This window comes from Chiloscyllium plagiosum, chromosome 6 (genome assembly GCF_004010195.1).
Source record: "Chiloscyllium plagiosum isolate BGI_BamShark_2017 chromosome 6, ASM401019v2, whole genome shotgun sequence".
Classification (NCBI taxonomy): domain Eukaryota; kingdom Metazoa; phylum Chordata; class Chondrichthyes; order Orectolobiformes; family Hemiscylliidae; genus Chiloscyllium; species Chiloscyllium plagiosum.
The window spans coordinates 89,868,691-89,887,520 of NC_057715.1; the positions used below are offsets into that span (position 1 = coordinate 89,868,691).

Consider the following 18,830-nt stretch of genomic DNA (forward strand, 5'->3'; position numbering starts at 1 on the left):
CTCCAGCATCTGCAGTCCTCACTTTCTCTCAGTTTCAGGGTAACAGACTTAGGATCAGTGCTGGAGCCTCAACTACTTATGAACTATATTTTTGTCAAAAATCACACAACACCAGGTTATAGTCCAACAGGTTTAATTGGAAGCACACTAGCTGAAGCACACTAGCTTTCGGAGCGACGCTCCTTCATTACCTCAGTTGCACTCCCTGTAAGGCAAGTGTATCCCTCTTTCGATAAGGAGACCAAAAGAGTACATAATCCTCCTGGTGAAGTCTCACCAAGTCTCTATACAAATGCAATAAGCCATCTTTAATCATGTACTCAAATTGCCTTGTGATGAAGGCCACCATACCATTGGCCTTGCTGATTGCTTGCTGCACCTGCATGATAACATGAATAAAGGCATCCAGGTCTCTGTGAATATTTACATTTCCCAATCTCACCTGATGAAGGAGCATTGCTCCGAAAGCTAGTGTGCTTCCAATTAAACCCGTTGGACTATAACCTGGTGTTGTGTGAATTTTTAATTTTGTACACCCCAGTCCAACACCGGCATCTCCGAATCATATATTTTTTTGTGGGTGAAGGAATTGATTATTGTAGCTAAATTTGAAGACCCTATGAAAATAGGTAGGAAAGAAAACTGTGCGAAAGTTATAAAGTCTACCTTCCCTCTAATATTGGACTATAACCTGGTGTTGTCATTTTTAACTTTGTACATCCCAGTCCAACACCAGCATCTCCAAATCATTCCCTCTAATATGTTCTTGTTGTGGCAAGGAGCTCCAAAGTCCATGCATAGTAACAACTTCCAAACCAGAGGCCAATGTATTTGCATGCCTCATGTGGACCCTCCAAATAAGTGCATAGCCTAAAGGCAACATTGAATATTAATTAAAGGAATGGGTTAGGATCTAGCAGATGATGTGCAATGTGGGAAAATGTGAAATTGTCCACTTTTTTAAAGATATTATTTAAATGGATTGTGGAATGCTGTTACAGAGGCATTTAGGTATCTTGCGAATGATCGCGTAAAACATGCAGGTAGGAAGCTGAATGCATTGTTGGCCATTTTTGGTATTTCAATAATTACAGTCTCACCTTGATGCCCAGGAGAACAGAGTACGAAAGTAAAGAAGTCTTACTGCAATGTACAGAACATTGATGAGGCTGCACTTGGAGGAGTATATACAATTTCTGTCTCCTTTCTTAACGAGAGATAATCTTTCACTGGAAGTAGTTCAGGAAAGACTTACTAGAGTACTTTGTGATTGACAAAGGAGTCATGGGTTATGGAGTGCAATGGGAAAGTGGAGCTAAGGCCAGTGGTAAGATCAGTGATTTTATTGAATAGTTAAGCAGGATCACAGAGCACATTGGTTTACTCCACCTGCTTAGTCACGTAAGAACATGAGGGAGACATGTTAGCATCATGGTACTATCACTGGACTAAATCCTTGGCATTTGGTCTGACAACATTGAATTACAGTGAAATTTGAACTCATTAATAAGTCGCCATTAAAATACAAATACATTCAAACCTAACAGGCCTGTCTAAGAAACTAGAAGTTATGCTGTGCCAGACAAAACAATATGCTCTCTTGAAATATAGCCCCTACATAATGACTGCAGGAATTCTATTACAGTATCTAGTCCTTACTGTAAAAATCTACAATTGTTTTTCACAAGGAGCAAAATTGAAATGAAGAAAAAATATCGGGATGCATAGGGAAAGAACTCCATTTATATAGAACCCAGGATGCTGAAAAACTCCATTGTCATGTAATATGCCTCTTTAATATAAGGAAAGACAGCAGTCAGTTTACAAACAGCAAATTTCACAAGCAGCAGTTAATCTGGTTTTGAAGAGCAGTGTCCTAGAGATATACAACAAAAAAAGGCCCTTTTGGTGGTGTGGGTTGAGTCACAAATGTAAAACATAATTACAAGAATAATTCCTAGTTGTTCTTACAATTGTGTCATGGGGCTATTTCTCATACACCCAAGAGGGAAAATACTGTCGTGGTTTAATATCCCAACTTCAGGATGGCAAATTCACCAGTGTCAAACCCCTTTGGTAGCAAATCTTTCTCGTGAGGTGTAATGACCTTATAAATGAGAAGCAGGGATCCTGCTGCTCTGTTAAATCTTATTCACTCATTTATCAGCAGTCAATCCTGGGAAACATTTTTTAAGGATAGAAATTTACTAACAAGTTCAGTTATGAATACAATAATTAAAAATGCATACATTAAATCAATCTATTAAATTTTACTGATGTACAAACTATTATTACTGATTCTACAAAACCAAATATCTCTAATTTAGATGAGCAACAATTAAATTAACCTAAAATTAGGATTTAAGTACTGTAAATAACAGGTTCTTCTGACACACAAATCACCATGTCTGATCCACAATAATATTCTAACGTCAGTGTTTCAATTTTGGAAGCCGTTTCAACGCTACAGTCTTTTTGATTGGTCCTTTCTTGAGATCCAAAATCCTTTCAGCAGTTGGCACGTTGTACTTTTCTCTGAAGGAAACATAATTGTCTGTTTGTTATTTGTCTGGGAAAAAAAACACTACATTCAACAGCTGCAAGAATTTAAAACAACTAGATTATCCAAAAAAAAATCATTGTTTAATGCATCATCCTTTTCATTTAAAAAATACTAAATAAAACTTAGCCATGATATCTATCTGCAGTGCTATTTCATATTTGATTTTTGCTTTGCACCCATGTACATCTACCAAGTGTAACAGTGGAATTTTCTTTGGTAATCCTAAGAATCTGTTCAAAGCTGCAATGCAAAGGAATGATGTGTGGTAACACATCAAAATGTAGTTGCTTTCCTATATTTTATCCTGCCTACAATGTAACTGGGCCTCCACCCTGAAGGTAACATCAGTATGCAAATGGTAACGAGTCTCATTTACCTCATTCTCGCTACTTAGAGCATGGGTACCCGAAGAAATCTACTAGCATTGTGATCCCCAATTGAGTGGAACATTCGTCCTAACAACACCTCAAGGATCAATGCAAACAAGTCTCTATTTTTATTTCAACACTCCTTTTCAGATGATCAATGAGCCTTGAATATCAACGCTTGTTCTTACCTCAGTACATTTGTATACCTTCTATGCAAACCCAAATAGCAAATTTTGAAGGCTGCAAAAAGGTCAAGGAGGGGTAATGCAAGATAGTGAAACAGAGGGTTTTCTTTATGAGGCGAAAGTGAGGACTGCAGATGCTGGAGATCAGAATCTAGAGTGTGGTGCTGGAAAAGCACAGCAAGTCAGACAGCATCCGAGGAGCAGGATAATTGATGTTTCGGGCAAAAGCCCTTCATCAGGTATCATTTCCTTTATGACTTTGGTTAGGACTATTTCAATATTATGGGAAAAGCAGAAGCTGCAATAAAATGGTGAGTTAGTGGAAAGGTAGGAATGAAGCTGAGAGACAATATCTTGATGAAGCTTAGAAAAGGGGAATATGGAATGTATTACTGAAGTACTGAGTTGGATGGCTATTTTTTGAAAAGAGAATGATAGGTTTGAAAGAGGTCAAGGCAGAGCCTGAGTAGAAGAAACTGGTTACAAGACAGGGGGCAGTTAGGAAATATCACTGGAAAAGGATAGAGGGATCACAGGACCATCTGAGATAATCTTGGAGAAAGTAAGAACTATGATGCAGGAGAAACTAGGATGAAACCGGGATCTGGGACAAAATTAAAAGGGGCAGGATGATTTAATTGAGAACAGTAACAACAGGGATGGACAAAACTAATTGATAGTCTTAGACCTAATAATGAAGAAATTGATATCTTTACCCTCCAAGGTGGATAATTTCTTTAAATAGGAAGAAATCCTATCAAAATGTGCTGTGGTCAAACCATATTTGTGACCGAGTGCTGGCCAGTCATGGTCCAGATACACTTGCATCCCGTGGGTTTGAGGGTGTGGGGCTGGGATTCATACTGCGAGACAATGAAATGGAAAACAGTGACTAACTTGCTTTGGACAAATGTTTCAAAAGTAGAGGTGAAGGAATAGAGTCATAGAGATGTATAGCATGGAAACAGACCCTTCGGGCCAACTTGTCCATGCCGACCAGATATGCGAACCCAATCTAGTCACACCTGCCAGCAGCTGGCCCATATCTCTCCAAACCCTTCCTATTCATATACCCATCCAGATGCCTTTTTAAATGTTGCAATTGTACTAGCCTCCACTACTTCCTGTATCAGCTCATTACATACATGTACTACTCTCCGCGTGAAAACGTTGCCCCTTAGTTCTGGACCACACACACACATACACATATACACACACACACACACCCCATGCACACTTTATCCTATCCATGCCCCTCATGATTTTATAAGTCTCTATAAGGTCCCTTCAGCCTCCGACGCTCCAGGGAAAACAGCCCAAGCCTATTCAGCATCTCTCTCTATAGCTCAAATCATCCAACCCTGGCAACATCTTTGTAAATCTTTTCGGAACATTTTCAAGTTTTACAACATCTTTCCGATAGGAAGGAGATTAGAATTGCACATAATATTCCAACAGTGGCCTAACCAATGTCCTGTAGAGCCGTAACGTGACCTCCCAACTCCTGTACTCAATACTCTGACCAATAAAGGAAAGCATATCAAACTCCTTCACTATCATATCTACCTGCAACTCCATTTTCAAGGAGCTATGAACCTGCACTGCAAGGTCTCTTTGTTAAGACCTTACCATTAAGTGTATAAGTCCTGCTAAGTTTTGCTTTCCCAAAATGCCGCACCTCATTTTTATCTGAATTAAACTCCATCTGCCACTCTGAGCCCATTGGCTCATCTGATCAAGATCCCATTGTAATCTGAGGTAACCTCCTTCGCTGTCCACTACACCTCCAATTTTGGTGTCATCTGCAAACTTACTAACTATACCTCTTATGCTCACATCCAAATCATTTATATAAATGATGAAAAGTAGTGGACCCAGCACCAATCCTTGTGGCACTCCACTGGTCACTACTCTCGAGGACCTTCCTTTTAAATTCCTGTCTAACTCCTGTAATCTCCTGTCGGAATCTCAACCTTTTCCCTTCCTATGTCTTTGGTTCCAATGTGTACAATGACTTCCTGTTGGCCCCTGTCCCCCTTGAGAACATTCTGCACCCTCTCTGAGACATCCTTGATCCTGGCACCAGGGAAGCAACATAACATTTTGATTTATCGCTGCTGGCCACAGAGAGATATGTCTGTACCTCGGACTACAGACCCCCCTAACATAATTGATCTCTTGGAACCCGATGTATCCCTCATTGCATTACGGCCAGTCTCAATACCAGAAACCTGGCTGTTCCCCTGAGAATTCATCACCCCCTACATTTTCCAAAACAACATACTTGTTTGAAATGAGGATAGCCACACAAGAATCCTGCACTGCCTGCCTACCTCTCTTATCTTTCCTGGAGTAAACCCATTTATGTGACTGTATCTGAGACTTTTTCCCCTTTCTATAACTGCCATTCCAAACATCGCTTTGCTCTTATAAATTCCTCATTGCTTCTAACTGTCTCTCCAACCAACAGTTGAGCAAAAGACTGCTGCAGAGAAACTGTAAATAGTTAAAGGAAAAGCAGTTGAGAATGTGAAACTGCTGTGAGCAATTTGAGGAAGAATAAAGCTCACCCCCACCTTCAACGAGGGTATTTGGAAATAGCTAATAAATGTTAGCCTAGCCAGCGATTCCCATGTTCTATGGAAAAATGAAGAAAATAGCCCTGTCGTAGATCATCTGCCATTGGAACCTTCATCCATGCCTTTGTTACCTTGAGACTGGCTATTCCAATGCTGTACTGGCTGGCTCTAATTTCTGGAATCCTTACACCTCCCTGCCTCTCCAGCGCAATTCCATTCTTTAAGAGACTCTTTAAAACCTATCTCATTGAAGCTTTTGGATATCTGACCTAATGTCTTATTATACTTTTATAATGTTTCTGTGAAGCAGCACGGGATGTTTCATTGTTTTAAAAGTGCTATACAAGTGCAGTCATGATATGGAGGTGCCAGTGTTGGACAGGGGTGCACAAAGTTAAAAAACACACAATACTAGGTTATAGTCCAAGAGGTTTACTTGTGCTTCCAACTTGTGTTGTGATTTTTAACTATATAAGTGTAAGTAGGTGTTTATGAAGGATACTATTGGAACAATGGATTTAGTGAGGTTCATGGGATTGTTAGGAATTCTACTTCTAACTAGGCTGCAGTTCTGAGCAGTGGGCTGCCACCCTTGAAGGGACTGTGATTGTCATGGAGGTCTCTTAATTGCCACTGCCAGGAAAATGCCAACTGAAGTCCTGCCATTCATCCACAATAGGGTCAGGTTTCCCATTTCAGAACCGATAGTAGAACATCCTGGCAGCCATGCTATCAGCTACCCTTGCCAACAACACTTCTAGGCTGGTCATTGGAATTGATTTAGCCTGCATTTTGAAAACAGATTGACAATGTAAACATATAGGTAATATTTACCACATTGACCTGAAGTGGGAGAGCAATTGCAATAATTGAACCAGCATTGACATCCAAAATCTCTACAGTTCCCATCCTGCCTTTTTGGTAATTACTTTTAACTCTTCCACTACTGTTCAACTACCAGCACTGTGATTGTCAAAGGTGATGCTTGCTGCACCTCTTGTCTCCAAGAAAATATACTTATTAACTAAGAGAAATGGATAAAATACTTACTTCAAAATGTTCTTTTCTCTTGACCATTTTTCCTTTTGCTTCTTTGCTGTTTCAATTGATAAATTTGTCTAAAAATCATTAATTAGAAAAAAAAAATCAATGTTTTCAAAACTCCAAAGAAAGTTTGTTACAAAGTGATGGGAAATCAGGAGCTCGAGTAGTCCATTTGGCCCTTTGAATCTGCACTCCATTCAATTTGATCATGGCTGATCCTCTATCTCAAATCATATTCCCATTTTCTCCTTGAACCTCTTGATGCCTTTAAAGACAAACCGTTATATCTCTTCAATACATTCAGTGACTTGGCCTCCACAGTCTTCTGTGGTAGACAATTCCACATGTTCACTAAACTCCAAATGGAGAATCTTTTCCTCATCCCCATCCTAAACGACCAACCTTGAGGGAGAAGATATGACTTTCTTTTTAATTCATTTGTGGGATGTGGGTGTAGCTGGCTGGCCAGCAATTATTTCCCATCCCTAGTTGCTCGTGAGAAGGTGGTGGTGAGCTGCCGCCTTGAACCACTGCATTCCACATTGGCTCCTGTCTTTTTAATTCCCCCCTTGCCATTTGACTGCAATAAAGATTTTTACATTCTTTTTAGCAACCAGTTACATCACACTTCATTTAAACATAGTAGTTGTCAAGGAGCCAATTACAAGATTCATTTTGAGCAAAAGAGTAATTTTATTACTGACTAACCATAAGGATAAATAATAAAATGCAACATCAAACACATACAACTCGGGTATAAAGTTTAAAAAGGAGTGGTGACTAGTACAAAAAGGAAGAACATGAATAGGCAGTTTTAAAAGTCCTTTGAGTCCTTGCAGTATTAGATTTAAACCTGAGACCACAGTTGTTTAATTGATGTGTTGTACACGTAACAGAGACAAAATTTGTCGATATCCTTGTGTTCCTGGTGGATGGATGTTTCTTCAGTTTACTTTATCACTGTGCACTATTTTGAGGGACTGGGACAGACCAAGTCTCCCAGTTCTCCTGTTATCATTCATCTCTTCCTCTCCCTTTCTCTGCGTCCTGTTGAAATATAGCTCCTTTATGTATTCCACTGTCTGGCTTCATTTTTTTTTCTAAAGCTGGATAATCTGGTTGTAACTTTCATCCCAACCTATGACCATAAGATACAAGAGCAGAATTTGGTCTATCAATTCTGCTCGGTAATTTGATTTTGGCTGATATGTTTCTCAACCCCATTCTTCTGCTTTCCCTCCCATAAATATGATGGAAATAAAAATGTGAAGCACCTAGAAACCAAATACAGGAGCGTGTGACCAGTTTACTTCATTTTAATTACTTTTAATTTCGTATTTAGACTAGGTCCTGCTTATTGATAGTTTCAAGAACTGGCTCAACCTGTGATCAAATGACCACTGTGGCCAATTAAGTCTGTTTTAAAATGAAAAGAAAAACTATTTTAGCTCAAACTGTCTCCAGTTTTAAAAATCAGATGAATGTCAGTGCATATATGAAATGAGCTGTCAGAAGATGTGGTATTTCCTTTTTAATTATAAGGAGTTGGAGGGTATTTTATTTTTGTTCTGTCATTGGAACTATTCTTCCCATTTATCTCTGACCTGAGATTAATAACAAGTGCATCATATTTTAGAATTATAGAATCCTTACAGCACAGAAAGAGGCCATTTTGCCCATCGAGTCTGCACAGACTCTCCAAAGAGCATTCCGCCCAGACCCAGCACCCACCTTCTCTCCGTAACTCCACATTTTACCATGGTCAATCCACCTTGCCTGCACATCTTTGGACTGTAGGAGGAAACCAGAGCACCTGGCAGGAACACATGCAGACACAGGAATAGCATGCAAATACCATACAGACAGTCACCAAAGGCTGGAATTGAAGCCGGGTCCATGGTGCTCTGAGACAGCAGTGCTAACCACTGAGCCATCAAAATTTTAATTTTGTCTTTCAAGTCTGATCAGTAAGAAACAGCAATCTGAGCTGCTGAATAGTTTATATTTTATAGATTTATCTAATTATGGTTATAAGAGTATGAAATGTAGTTTATGTTTTTCTTTTCAGTCTGAAAAGTGTCTGAAGCACTGAAACTCATTACCATGCTTATGAATTTCCAACTTTTAATAAAATCTTCACATAGGTAGAATACAGTAAATGCATTTCCTCCCACACACCCATACTTGCCTACAGTGAGAAAGCACAGTCACGAATTAAGAGTCCAGACAAGAACCTCGAACTGCATGAAGGGGCACTGCTTGAATTAATTAATTAATTAATATCATAAGATTTACCAACATATATCACAGCTAAGTTCCCTGCTATTTGTCCACACAATATTGTATTGACAAGTTTATCTGAAATTATTATAAAGCTGTCCAATCCAGTGATCATTGTACTGCAGAGCTGGCTTACTTGTATCTGTCATTGAAAGGTGATGTGGCTACAAACATCTGTTGTCACTTACATCACATTTGAGAGTCATCTCTATAAAGATCATCTCTATTTTTATTGTGGAATTTTATTGAAAAAGGAAAATAACAAAGGCTTATAGAAAAGAGTGTTGTACTTTTAAAAAGAGTTCCTGACACTCAGTATAAGTGCTGTTTACACTGCTATTTACTCAAGCAATGGGGAAGTTACTACAGACAAGCAGGAGCCAGGGGGCATGCACAATGATGGATTCAGGTGGAAACAAATAACTGCTCTGCGAATAGCAATAAAATGTCAATGACATCTTCTCCCTGCTGTGAGATTGGCTTTGGGTAGCTGATCAACTAGTGAGTTTGAATGTTTATCTAGAAGTCATTGGACTTCTGATAAGACTGTCCTTTCTCTTTAGTGAAAAAATGCCATAAGCCTACAGCCAGCCAGTTTATTTCCCTCATCAGCTGTGGGTCAATAAGTAGTTCAGACAGACTTTGTAAGTTAGGATCATTTGCAAAGTGACTAAGAGGTTGATGGCTACAACCTTTGCCGTGACTATTGGCTTATACAGTGTGAACCCATACAACTGCAAGACAAAAAGAGAGCATGCAATTGTTTGTGACTGCTTTATGACTGCTTTAATGTTATGGTTACTGAATAGTAGTAGATGTTCATTCAGTAACAATGCATGTGTGATGTACATGAATCAGTGGTATATGAATGTAAGGCTCTTTCTAACCTGTTATTGCAAGATGCTTAAACTCTGCCACCAAGCCACATCTCACAGCACCTTATTTACTGAAAACTGTGGTCGAAGAATTCTAATGCTTAAGAATGGTTTATAACTAATTTAGTACTTAAGTTTAAACTGAACTTTACTGTATTTGAATTTGTTTACTCAGGTTATTTTAAACTTGCCCACTTAAAGCAGATTAATATGACTTTGAATAATGAACTAAATAGATAATGTTTCAGATGATTTTATGATATTGTTATTGTGCCTATTTAATCATGTTGATAATGTGAATGCAACAAAAGGTACCAGAAATATTGGCTTGGATTTTGCAGCAGCAATAATGGTAATACTGTAAACATTTTATTTTCTCATTGCTCCAGAACTGGTAGCAAACTAGGTGTCTGCATGAGTGCTGACATGAAAACATAGAACTCAAGAAGCTGCTGTCATTAATTCTATTTTTCTCTGTAGGGTGCACTGCTGAAGTCCCCCACAGACCTCAACAAACTGAAATCACTGAACTGACAAGAACATGTTAATCTCACTGTAAAAGTTATTAAAGATGTGACTTGTGAATAAGAGAGAACTAAATTTTAACAGCATATTAGATTCAAAATTACAAAACATCTGACCATAAAAAAATTAATTTTATCAAATGTAACTTTCTCCATTATGAAAAAACATACACTTTTTGAAAATATCTTGTGATACTTCAGCTTCTACCTTTTATAGTCAGGTTTAACTCTATCTGGTAAGATGTAATTAACATCTGAGGACAGTCAGTGCATTTTCTTTCTAGCTTGCTGTCGTGAGTAATGTGATTGGCTGCTTGCTCTGCTTGATAACATCACTTTTGCCATGTACCTGAAGAGTCCCTTGAGTTGGCACCAAATTCAAATGAATGTCAGGATAGGGAAAATCCATGCCACACATGGCAAAATCTTTGTGGGCAGTTTTCTTTTAGACAAAGCAATGGCATTCACTGCTGATAGTGAGAATTGTGAAACCTGGTCCATTAAAAACAAAGTACACTCTTGAATTGCGATATTAAACTAGGACTTCTCCTCAGCATTTACTTTGGTATTAATTAATGCCATCTTGCTTAGTTCAGCCATTCCTAAAATAATTGTTTTCAGCAAAATCCTCTAGAAATCTCCTCCTTGCTAACCATACTAGAAAGATGTACTTGCACTGAATTTACAAAGTAATTATGCTTGGTGAATATTTGATAGACTTACTCCCAAGGAGATTAAAAAAACTGTTATACTCAAAAGAAATCATAGAAACACTACAGTGTGGAAACCAGCCATTTGGCCCAACAACTCCACACCGACCCCTCTGAAGAGTAACCCACCCAGACCCATTCCCCTAAATTTCCCCATGACTAATGAACCTAACCAACGCATCACTGAAACACTATGGGCAATTTAGCATGGCCAATCCACTTAACCTGTACATCTTTGGATTTTGGGAGGAAACCAGAGCACCTGGAGAAAACCCACTGAGACATGGGAGAATGTGCAAACTCCCACGTCCCTAGTGCTGCGAGGCAAAAGTGCTAGCCACTGTGCTGCCACTTCTGAGGAAAAAAAAATCCAGAAAATTTTGTACTCTTCACCAATTTTAGGAAATTGGAACACTTAAGGTGAATAATTACTTAATCCATCTCCTTGAACAGTTACAAGATAATATTTCAGGTTCTGAAATTGCTACTCGTAATCTCTAGATTCATTAATATTCAGTACCATTTCCTCTGTTTCATTCTTCACATCTGTTCCTGGTTGGAACACATCTGAAACTTTGCCAGTAAGCATGATGTTAACCAATTTACAGCAAGAAGTTCAGAATGGATCCCATTTATTTTCCTAATGAATTTTCTGCTTTGTCTGTCTTTGGGTAGGAAGGAGTTAAATGGAAGCTAATCTCCTTGTAATTTATACAGCTAAGTAGCAATGGGACAAAACGTAATTAGTACCTTTCAGATGTGCAAGCATAATAATTAAAGCTACATGTTCCACAGATCTTTGACATCACACATTTTTATCTGTTTTAAAATAACGAATGTGTCAATCTATACTGTAGCTTCTTAAAACAAAAATTGGATTTAAAAAAAGCTGAAAAATGAACACTGACCATAACTTTGCAGAAATTTGTTACCAGGTCAGTCCAACCTTGTTACATAACTACAATTTTGTTTACTTACATTTCTTTCCTGAACTATATAATTTTATGCACAAAAATCATCCCAGTAGAAGGCCTATTCCCACTTAAGGAATTTTAATGGTGACAATTGTTGAAATAGCATTCTTTTGCAATTCCACCAGCAGAAAATAAGCTTTGACTTTATTCATCCTGCTTCATGTTTCTGTTCTTTTGTTTGAGGTTAACACTTGTATGTCGACATGTAAAGTTGAAATGTTTTTCTTTATTCCTTCATGATACATGAGTGTCACCGCCAAGGCCAATATTTGTTGCCCATCCTTAAATGCCCTTAAAGGTAATGGTGAGATGTCATTTTGAGCCACAGTAGTCCATCAAGGGTAGCTACACCTAAAGTGCTGTTAGAAAGGAATTTTAACCGCAGAGATGGCAATTTAGTTCTGACTGGCTTGGAGGTCAACTTGCATGTGTTCATGTTCCCATGCATTTTGCTGCCCTTATCATTCTAGATGGTAGATGCTGCAGTACATCTTGTAGATAGATAGTACACTCTACTGCCACCATACGAAGGAAATGGATGGGATGGGTGCTCAAACAGGCTGCTTTGTCCTGATTGGTGTCAAACGTCTTGAGTTGTTGAAGCTGCATCACACTCCACACTCATCTTGTAGATGGTGGACAAGCTTTGGATGTCAGGAGCTGAGTTACTGAAATTCCCAGAATTGCCAGCTTTGACTTACTCTTGTGGCTATTGTTTGTATGATTAGTTCAATTATGTTTTTGATAAATGATGATACCGATGGTGGGGGCTTCAGGAATAGTAATACAATTGAATGACAAGGGAGATGAGCACATCCTCTTTGGAGGTGGTTATTGCTGGACACTTATGCATCGTGATTGTTAATTGTCACTAATCAACCAAATGTGAACAGTCCATAACTAACTGCAAGTGGACATGGGCTGCTTCACGTAAATGGACCGAAGATTGGACAATCGTTGTCAAATGTTCCAATTTCTGACCTCATGATGATAAGGTAATTGATGAAGAAGCTGAACATAATTGGGTCTAAGACAGTCCTCTTAGGAACCCATACAGTCTTGTGGCACAGTGGTATCACCACCTCTGGGCCAAGAGGCCTGGGTTCAGGTTCCACCAGCCCCAGAGGTATATCATAACAAGTTTGAGCAAGTTGATTTTAAAAATATCTATGCTGAGGAACCCCTGCAATAATGTAACAGGCTGCGCTAAGACTCTAACCAGTGGAGAGCTTCCTGCCTGGTTTCCCAATAACTTCAATTTTGCTTGGGCTCTTTGATGCCATATTCTATTAAATGCTACCTTGATGTTAAGCAGTCACTTTCATCTTACCTTATGCTTACAATGCTGCAGTTCTGTGTTCTTTTCACAGAGGGATAACGCTATGATTATGTATGGGAAATAGAAAATTTCAAGTAGTAAAAGGATCATAAATGATCATGACTTTATATTATGCCCACACAGCTGTAAACCACAGCCACTAAAATAAAGAGGTCTACAAAATACCTGAAAATGGACAGACATGTAAATTAATTTGAAATATGAAGTCTTTTGTTTTCAAGGAAAATTTCCTGGAGCAGGTTTCATAGTTCTCTTGGACAGCTATTCCATACAATTGTGTAATGCTAGTATTACATTTATCTTGATTGGGATGGGGAGTGAATGGATTTGATCATTTAAATAATCTATAATGGTATCACCCATGTCTAACATTTTAACCCCCTCTTGGTAGAAGATCATGGGTCTAAGCCTATCTTGAGCATCAAATCTAGATGACACCCCACTGTTGTACTGAGTGATGTTGCACTGTAGGGAATGACAGCTCTTTATAGAAGAATCATAGAGACCCTACAGTGTGGAAGCAGGCCATTCAGCCATCAATTCCCTCTGAAGAGCATCCCACCAAGACCCCTTACCCTGTAACCCTGCATGTCTCATGGCTAATCCACATAGACTGCATATTCCTGGACACTATGGGCAACTTAGCATGGTCAATCCACCTAAGCTGTGCATCTTTGGGCTGTGGAAGGAAGCCAGAGCACCTGGAGGAAACACACACAGACACGGTGAGAATGGGCAAATTCCACACAGACAGTCGCTTGAAGGTGGCATCAAACACATGTCCATGGAACTGTGAGGCAGCAATGCTAACCACTGAGCCACCATGCCACTCCTTGGGTCTTGGGTCAGACATTCAAATAAGGCCCTGTTCAGATAAGGGCTAAAGATCCCATAAAACTAATTTTGAAGGATATAGAGGATTCCCACCTACTTTCCTGATCAATATTCAGCACCTAATGAACGCCACTTAAAAATCAATCATTTCATCATTATTGCATTGTTGTTTGTCAGATCTTACTGTATCCAATTACTTGCATTTCAACAATCCTAAAATACATTATGGCTATGAAACATATGCTGAGGTCATGAAAGATTTAAGCTTAAGGAAGTGACCAGTCAATTTTATAATATAACAGTTACCAAAAAGACTAAGTTTAAGTCCAGTAGTGCTAGAGCTTTGTAGCGGTTGCCACTGGGACAGACCCATGAAAGAAGATTCCAGAATAAGGTCAATCAGGGTCTTCAGACAGGGAAGACTTTGCCCCAAATGAGCAAACTGCATCATCCCAAAGATAGTACCTTCCACCTTCCTGCCACTTTACACTAAAATATAAAATAAAATATAAAACAGAATGCCCACTCTTACCCAGCTTCCGATACCACCCATTTAATAGTTTAGGCAGTATAAAATTGGGGTCAATCCAAGCTCAACTGTCCCTTTTAATAATTTATGATTTTGATTGATTAATTATTTTTATTGGGATGAATTTGGGGCAAGCACAAAGTTGCTGGCTGGAGTATCTGATCTGTATTAGAGTCTTACAGGGATGTGCAATATCCTGCTAACATTCTGAAGAAAGGTCACAGGATCTGAAACATCTAATAGTACTTTCTCTCCACAGATGCTGGTAGACCTGCTGAGTTTCTCCAGCAATTTCTGATTTTGTTTGTATTAACTAACATCCGTATGCTTATGATTTGACAACCTGTTGCTTAAACACAGACTGGATTAAAATGAGCTATTACCAAGGAGAAGAATTTCCATAAGCAGCAACAAAGGAAGTTCCAACATCGAACATAATATAGCATATTCAACATACTGCTGAGCTCATAAATCTAACCAAGCAGCACTGTAAAGGTTTCATTATCAAACAATATTTTTCTTAAATCAGGGAATGGATCAAACAAACCCTCTACAATAATTCTGAGCCCTAATGATGATTTTTCTTCTGTGATTGTTTAAGTATTCAGTTATTTTACAAAAACAGTTGAAACAAATACCATGGAACACATTGGAATTTCTTTTAAAGTATTGCATGGCTCTGATTTGTTCAGCAAACAAAAATAAACTTACTTGGGCGATTTCTGTTAGGTATGTACGACGTTCATCATTGGCTTTGTGATAGGCCTGGAGGAAATAGTTGTTAAAAAAGAGAATGACAATCAAGCTAACTAAATCACATAATCAGGGTTCAATATTATTTTAGCTTTATATTATCTAAGAGCAACTGCTGACTGGCCACTATTGTAGCAATTGCACTAATGGAAAAGTCATACGTGCTACAGGAAAATATGCTTCATCCTGTATCCTCAGGAATGTGGAAGCAGAAGTTGGCCTTTTATCCCTTTGAACCTGCTATGCCATTCAAACCTGGATCCCCAGAACATTACCTGGGTCTTTGGATTAATAGTCTAGCAGTTAGAATTCAAAAGATCAAACAAGAAATATTTGACACCAATAAAGCTTGGGTATAATTTTGAAGAATTGGAGAATATATAAAAAGGAGCAATTATCTAATTAGACCTCATTTATTTTAAAAATGAGAATTATCAAGGCTGAAGAATGTTTCAAAGTAAAGTTCTTTTCTCAAATTAAAGTTGAATAAAAAGACCATTTAAAATCTCTTCCCTTAGAGATACTACCAACTCTGTTTGAAGTTTTACTGGAGAAAATAATTTCAAGTCTCCGAGCATAAAAAGATCTGATTAGAATAAACAAGCATAACACTTTCATTATATCTCATATTTATGCACTAATACATCATAGAGTCATACAGCATGGAAACAGACCCTTCAGCCCAACTCATCCATACCGGTTTCATAAACTGAACTAGTCCCATATGCCTGCATTTGGCCATAAGCCTTCTAAATCTTTCCTATTCATGTACCTGTCCAAATGTCTTTTAAATATTGTAACTGTACCTTCCTCTACCACGTCCTCTGGCAGCTTGTTTTATATATATGCCATCCTCTTTTATCTAGGGTGAAGATGTCAAAAACTAGAGGGCATAGGTTTAAAGTGAGAGGGGAAAGATTTAAAAGGGGCCTGTAGGTGGCACGGTGGCACAGTGGTTAGCACTGCTGCCTCACAGCACCAGAGACCCGGGATCAATTCCCGCCTCAGGTGACTCTGTGTGGAGTTTGCACATTCTCCCCGTGTCTGCGTGGGTTTCCTCTGGGTGCTCCCACAATCTAAAAATGTGCAGGTTAGGTGAACTGGCCATGCTAAATTGCCCCTAGTGTTAGGTATGGGGGAATGGGTCTGGGTGGGTGGCGGGTCGGTATGGACATGTTGGGCTGAAGGGCCTGTTTCAAAATCTAATCTCTGTGTGAAAAAGTTGACCCAGAGGCCCCTTTTAAATCTTTCCCCTCTAACTTTAAACCAATGCCCTCTAGTTTTTGACATCTTCACCCTAGATAAAAGGCCTTGACTATTCACCTTATCTATGCCCTCATGACTTTTTAACCTCTATAAAGTAACCATTCAGCCTCCTACACACCAGGATAAAATGTCCTAGTTTATCCAACCTCTCCTTTTAACTGAAACCCTCCAGTCTCTGTATCATTCCAGTTTAATAACAGACGTAACATGACATCCCAACTCCTTTACTCGATGCTCGGACTGATTAAGGCAAACGTACCAAAAGCCTTCTTCACCATCCTGTCTACCTATGATTCCACTTTGAAGGAATTATGTACCTTAGGTCTCTCTGTTTGACAACACACCTCAGGACCTTCCATTATCTGTGTAAATTCTGTCCTGATTTGTCTTCCTAAAATGCAACACCTCACATTTAACTAAAGTAAACTCCATCTGCCATTCCTTGACCCATTGGCACAGCTGATCAAGATCCTGTTACACTTTTTGATAACTTTCTTCACTGTCCACTATATCACTAATATCGGTACCATCTGCAAACTTACTAACTATACTTCCTATATTCTCATCCAAATTGTTGATATGAATAATGAACAATGATGGACCCAGCACCAAACCTTGCAGCATACTGCTGGTCACAGGCTTCCAGTCTGAACAACCCTCTACCACCACCTTCCATCTCCTACTGTAAAGCTAATTTTGTATCCAATTGGTTAGCTCTCCCTGGATCCCATGTGATTTAACTTTACTAACCAGTCGACCATGTGGAACCTTGTCAAAGCCTTTACTAAAGTCCAAGTAAACAATGACTACCACTCCTCCCTCATGAATCTTTTTGGTTACTTCTTTAAAAAACTCAGTCAAGTTTGTAAGACACAATTTCCCATGCACAAAGCCATGCTGACAATCCCTTATCAGTCCTTCTCTTTCCAAATGCATGTAGTTTCTGTCTCTCAGAACCCCTTCCAACAACTTACCCATTACTGACATCAGACTCACTGATCTGTTGTTTCCTTGCAACCTTTCTGAAATAAAGGCACAACATTAGCCATCGTCCAGTCTTCCGACACCTCACCTGTCATTGTTAGTGATACAAATATCTCTGCTAGGCGCCCCACAATTTTGTCCCTAACATCCCACAATATCGAAGGTTAGGGTTTCTTCTTATAGATAAGTTTGGTGTACAACATGAACATGTGCTTAAATGGAGAATTTCTGGAAGAAATCTTTCATACTTCTCACCCTGAAATCCCCAAAGATCTGGTCCCTGAGAATTAATATGACTTTCTCAGGTTCCTCTTTAAAATGGGGATTGAAATGGAATAAAATATCCGCACACGCTAACTTCACATTGGGTTTCAGTACCTTGTCCAAGTGAATGTTATCAGATGTTTAGCTTTTGATAGTTAGTTTGGAAATACAATTTAATTATATCTAAGAGAGCTGGCATCAAAACTAAACTAGTCTTGTCCTCATTTCTATTTGTGCTGCTTGGGACCACTTATACTTCAGCAATTGTGCAGCTGCAAACTGGAACGAACCTCTCCCAGCAAAAACTCACTTGGGTAAATTAAATCCATAGACTCATCTTAGGCTCAATGCACCTCCTTAATGATGCAGCTACCCTGAGATATGCTTAACTTGAACTTTAGGTTAATTATCCCTAATTTACAAATGTTTCCCTGATCTAATGAATTAAATGGGTTTTACAGCTTTTGAATTTGATGAGTGCGTTTAAGCAATTTAGCTTCCAAAGTTCCGAATCAAATAATCCACCTGCATAGTCATGACGGCACTGTGGATACCTTGTCTCCAACTCTGCAAGCCCAACTCCTCTACCACAGTAATTCCAGATCAGTTTCTGATCATACCTTTTTAGCTGTTAACCTCTTAAAAGCAATATTACCCAAACTTTCAAATGTGATAACTGTCCATTGCTTCAATTGCATTTATCCTATTTTCTCCTTGAGCATGTTTTTCAGAGTTGGTTGAAGCGTTTTGTCTCGCACC

The 18,830-nt window shown here is 38.8% G+C and overlaps 1 protein-coding gene across 2 annotated transcripts in view; it reads right to left on the minus strand.

The window, feature by feature from the left end:
• Window positions 1-541: 541 nt before the first annotated feature.
• The window catches only part of ccdc169 (coiled-coil domain containing 169), a 71,377-nt gene continuing 53,088 nt past the window's right edge, over window positions 542-18,830 (minus strand). For both annotated transcript variants that reach the window (XM_043692074.1, XM_043692075.1), the window contains exons 6-8: window positions 15,516-15,569; window positions 6,746-6,813; window positions 542-2,535 (exon numbers count right to left, since the gene is read on the minus strand). In XM_043692074.1, coding sequence (XP_043548009.1) covers window positions 2,433-2,535; window positions 6,746-6,813; window positions 15,516-15,569 — 225 coding nt within the window. In that variant the 3' untranslated portion in view covers window positions 542-2,432. The remainder of the gene's footprint in view (window positions 2,536-6,745; window positions 6,814-15,515; window positions 15,570-18,830) is intronic.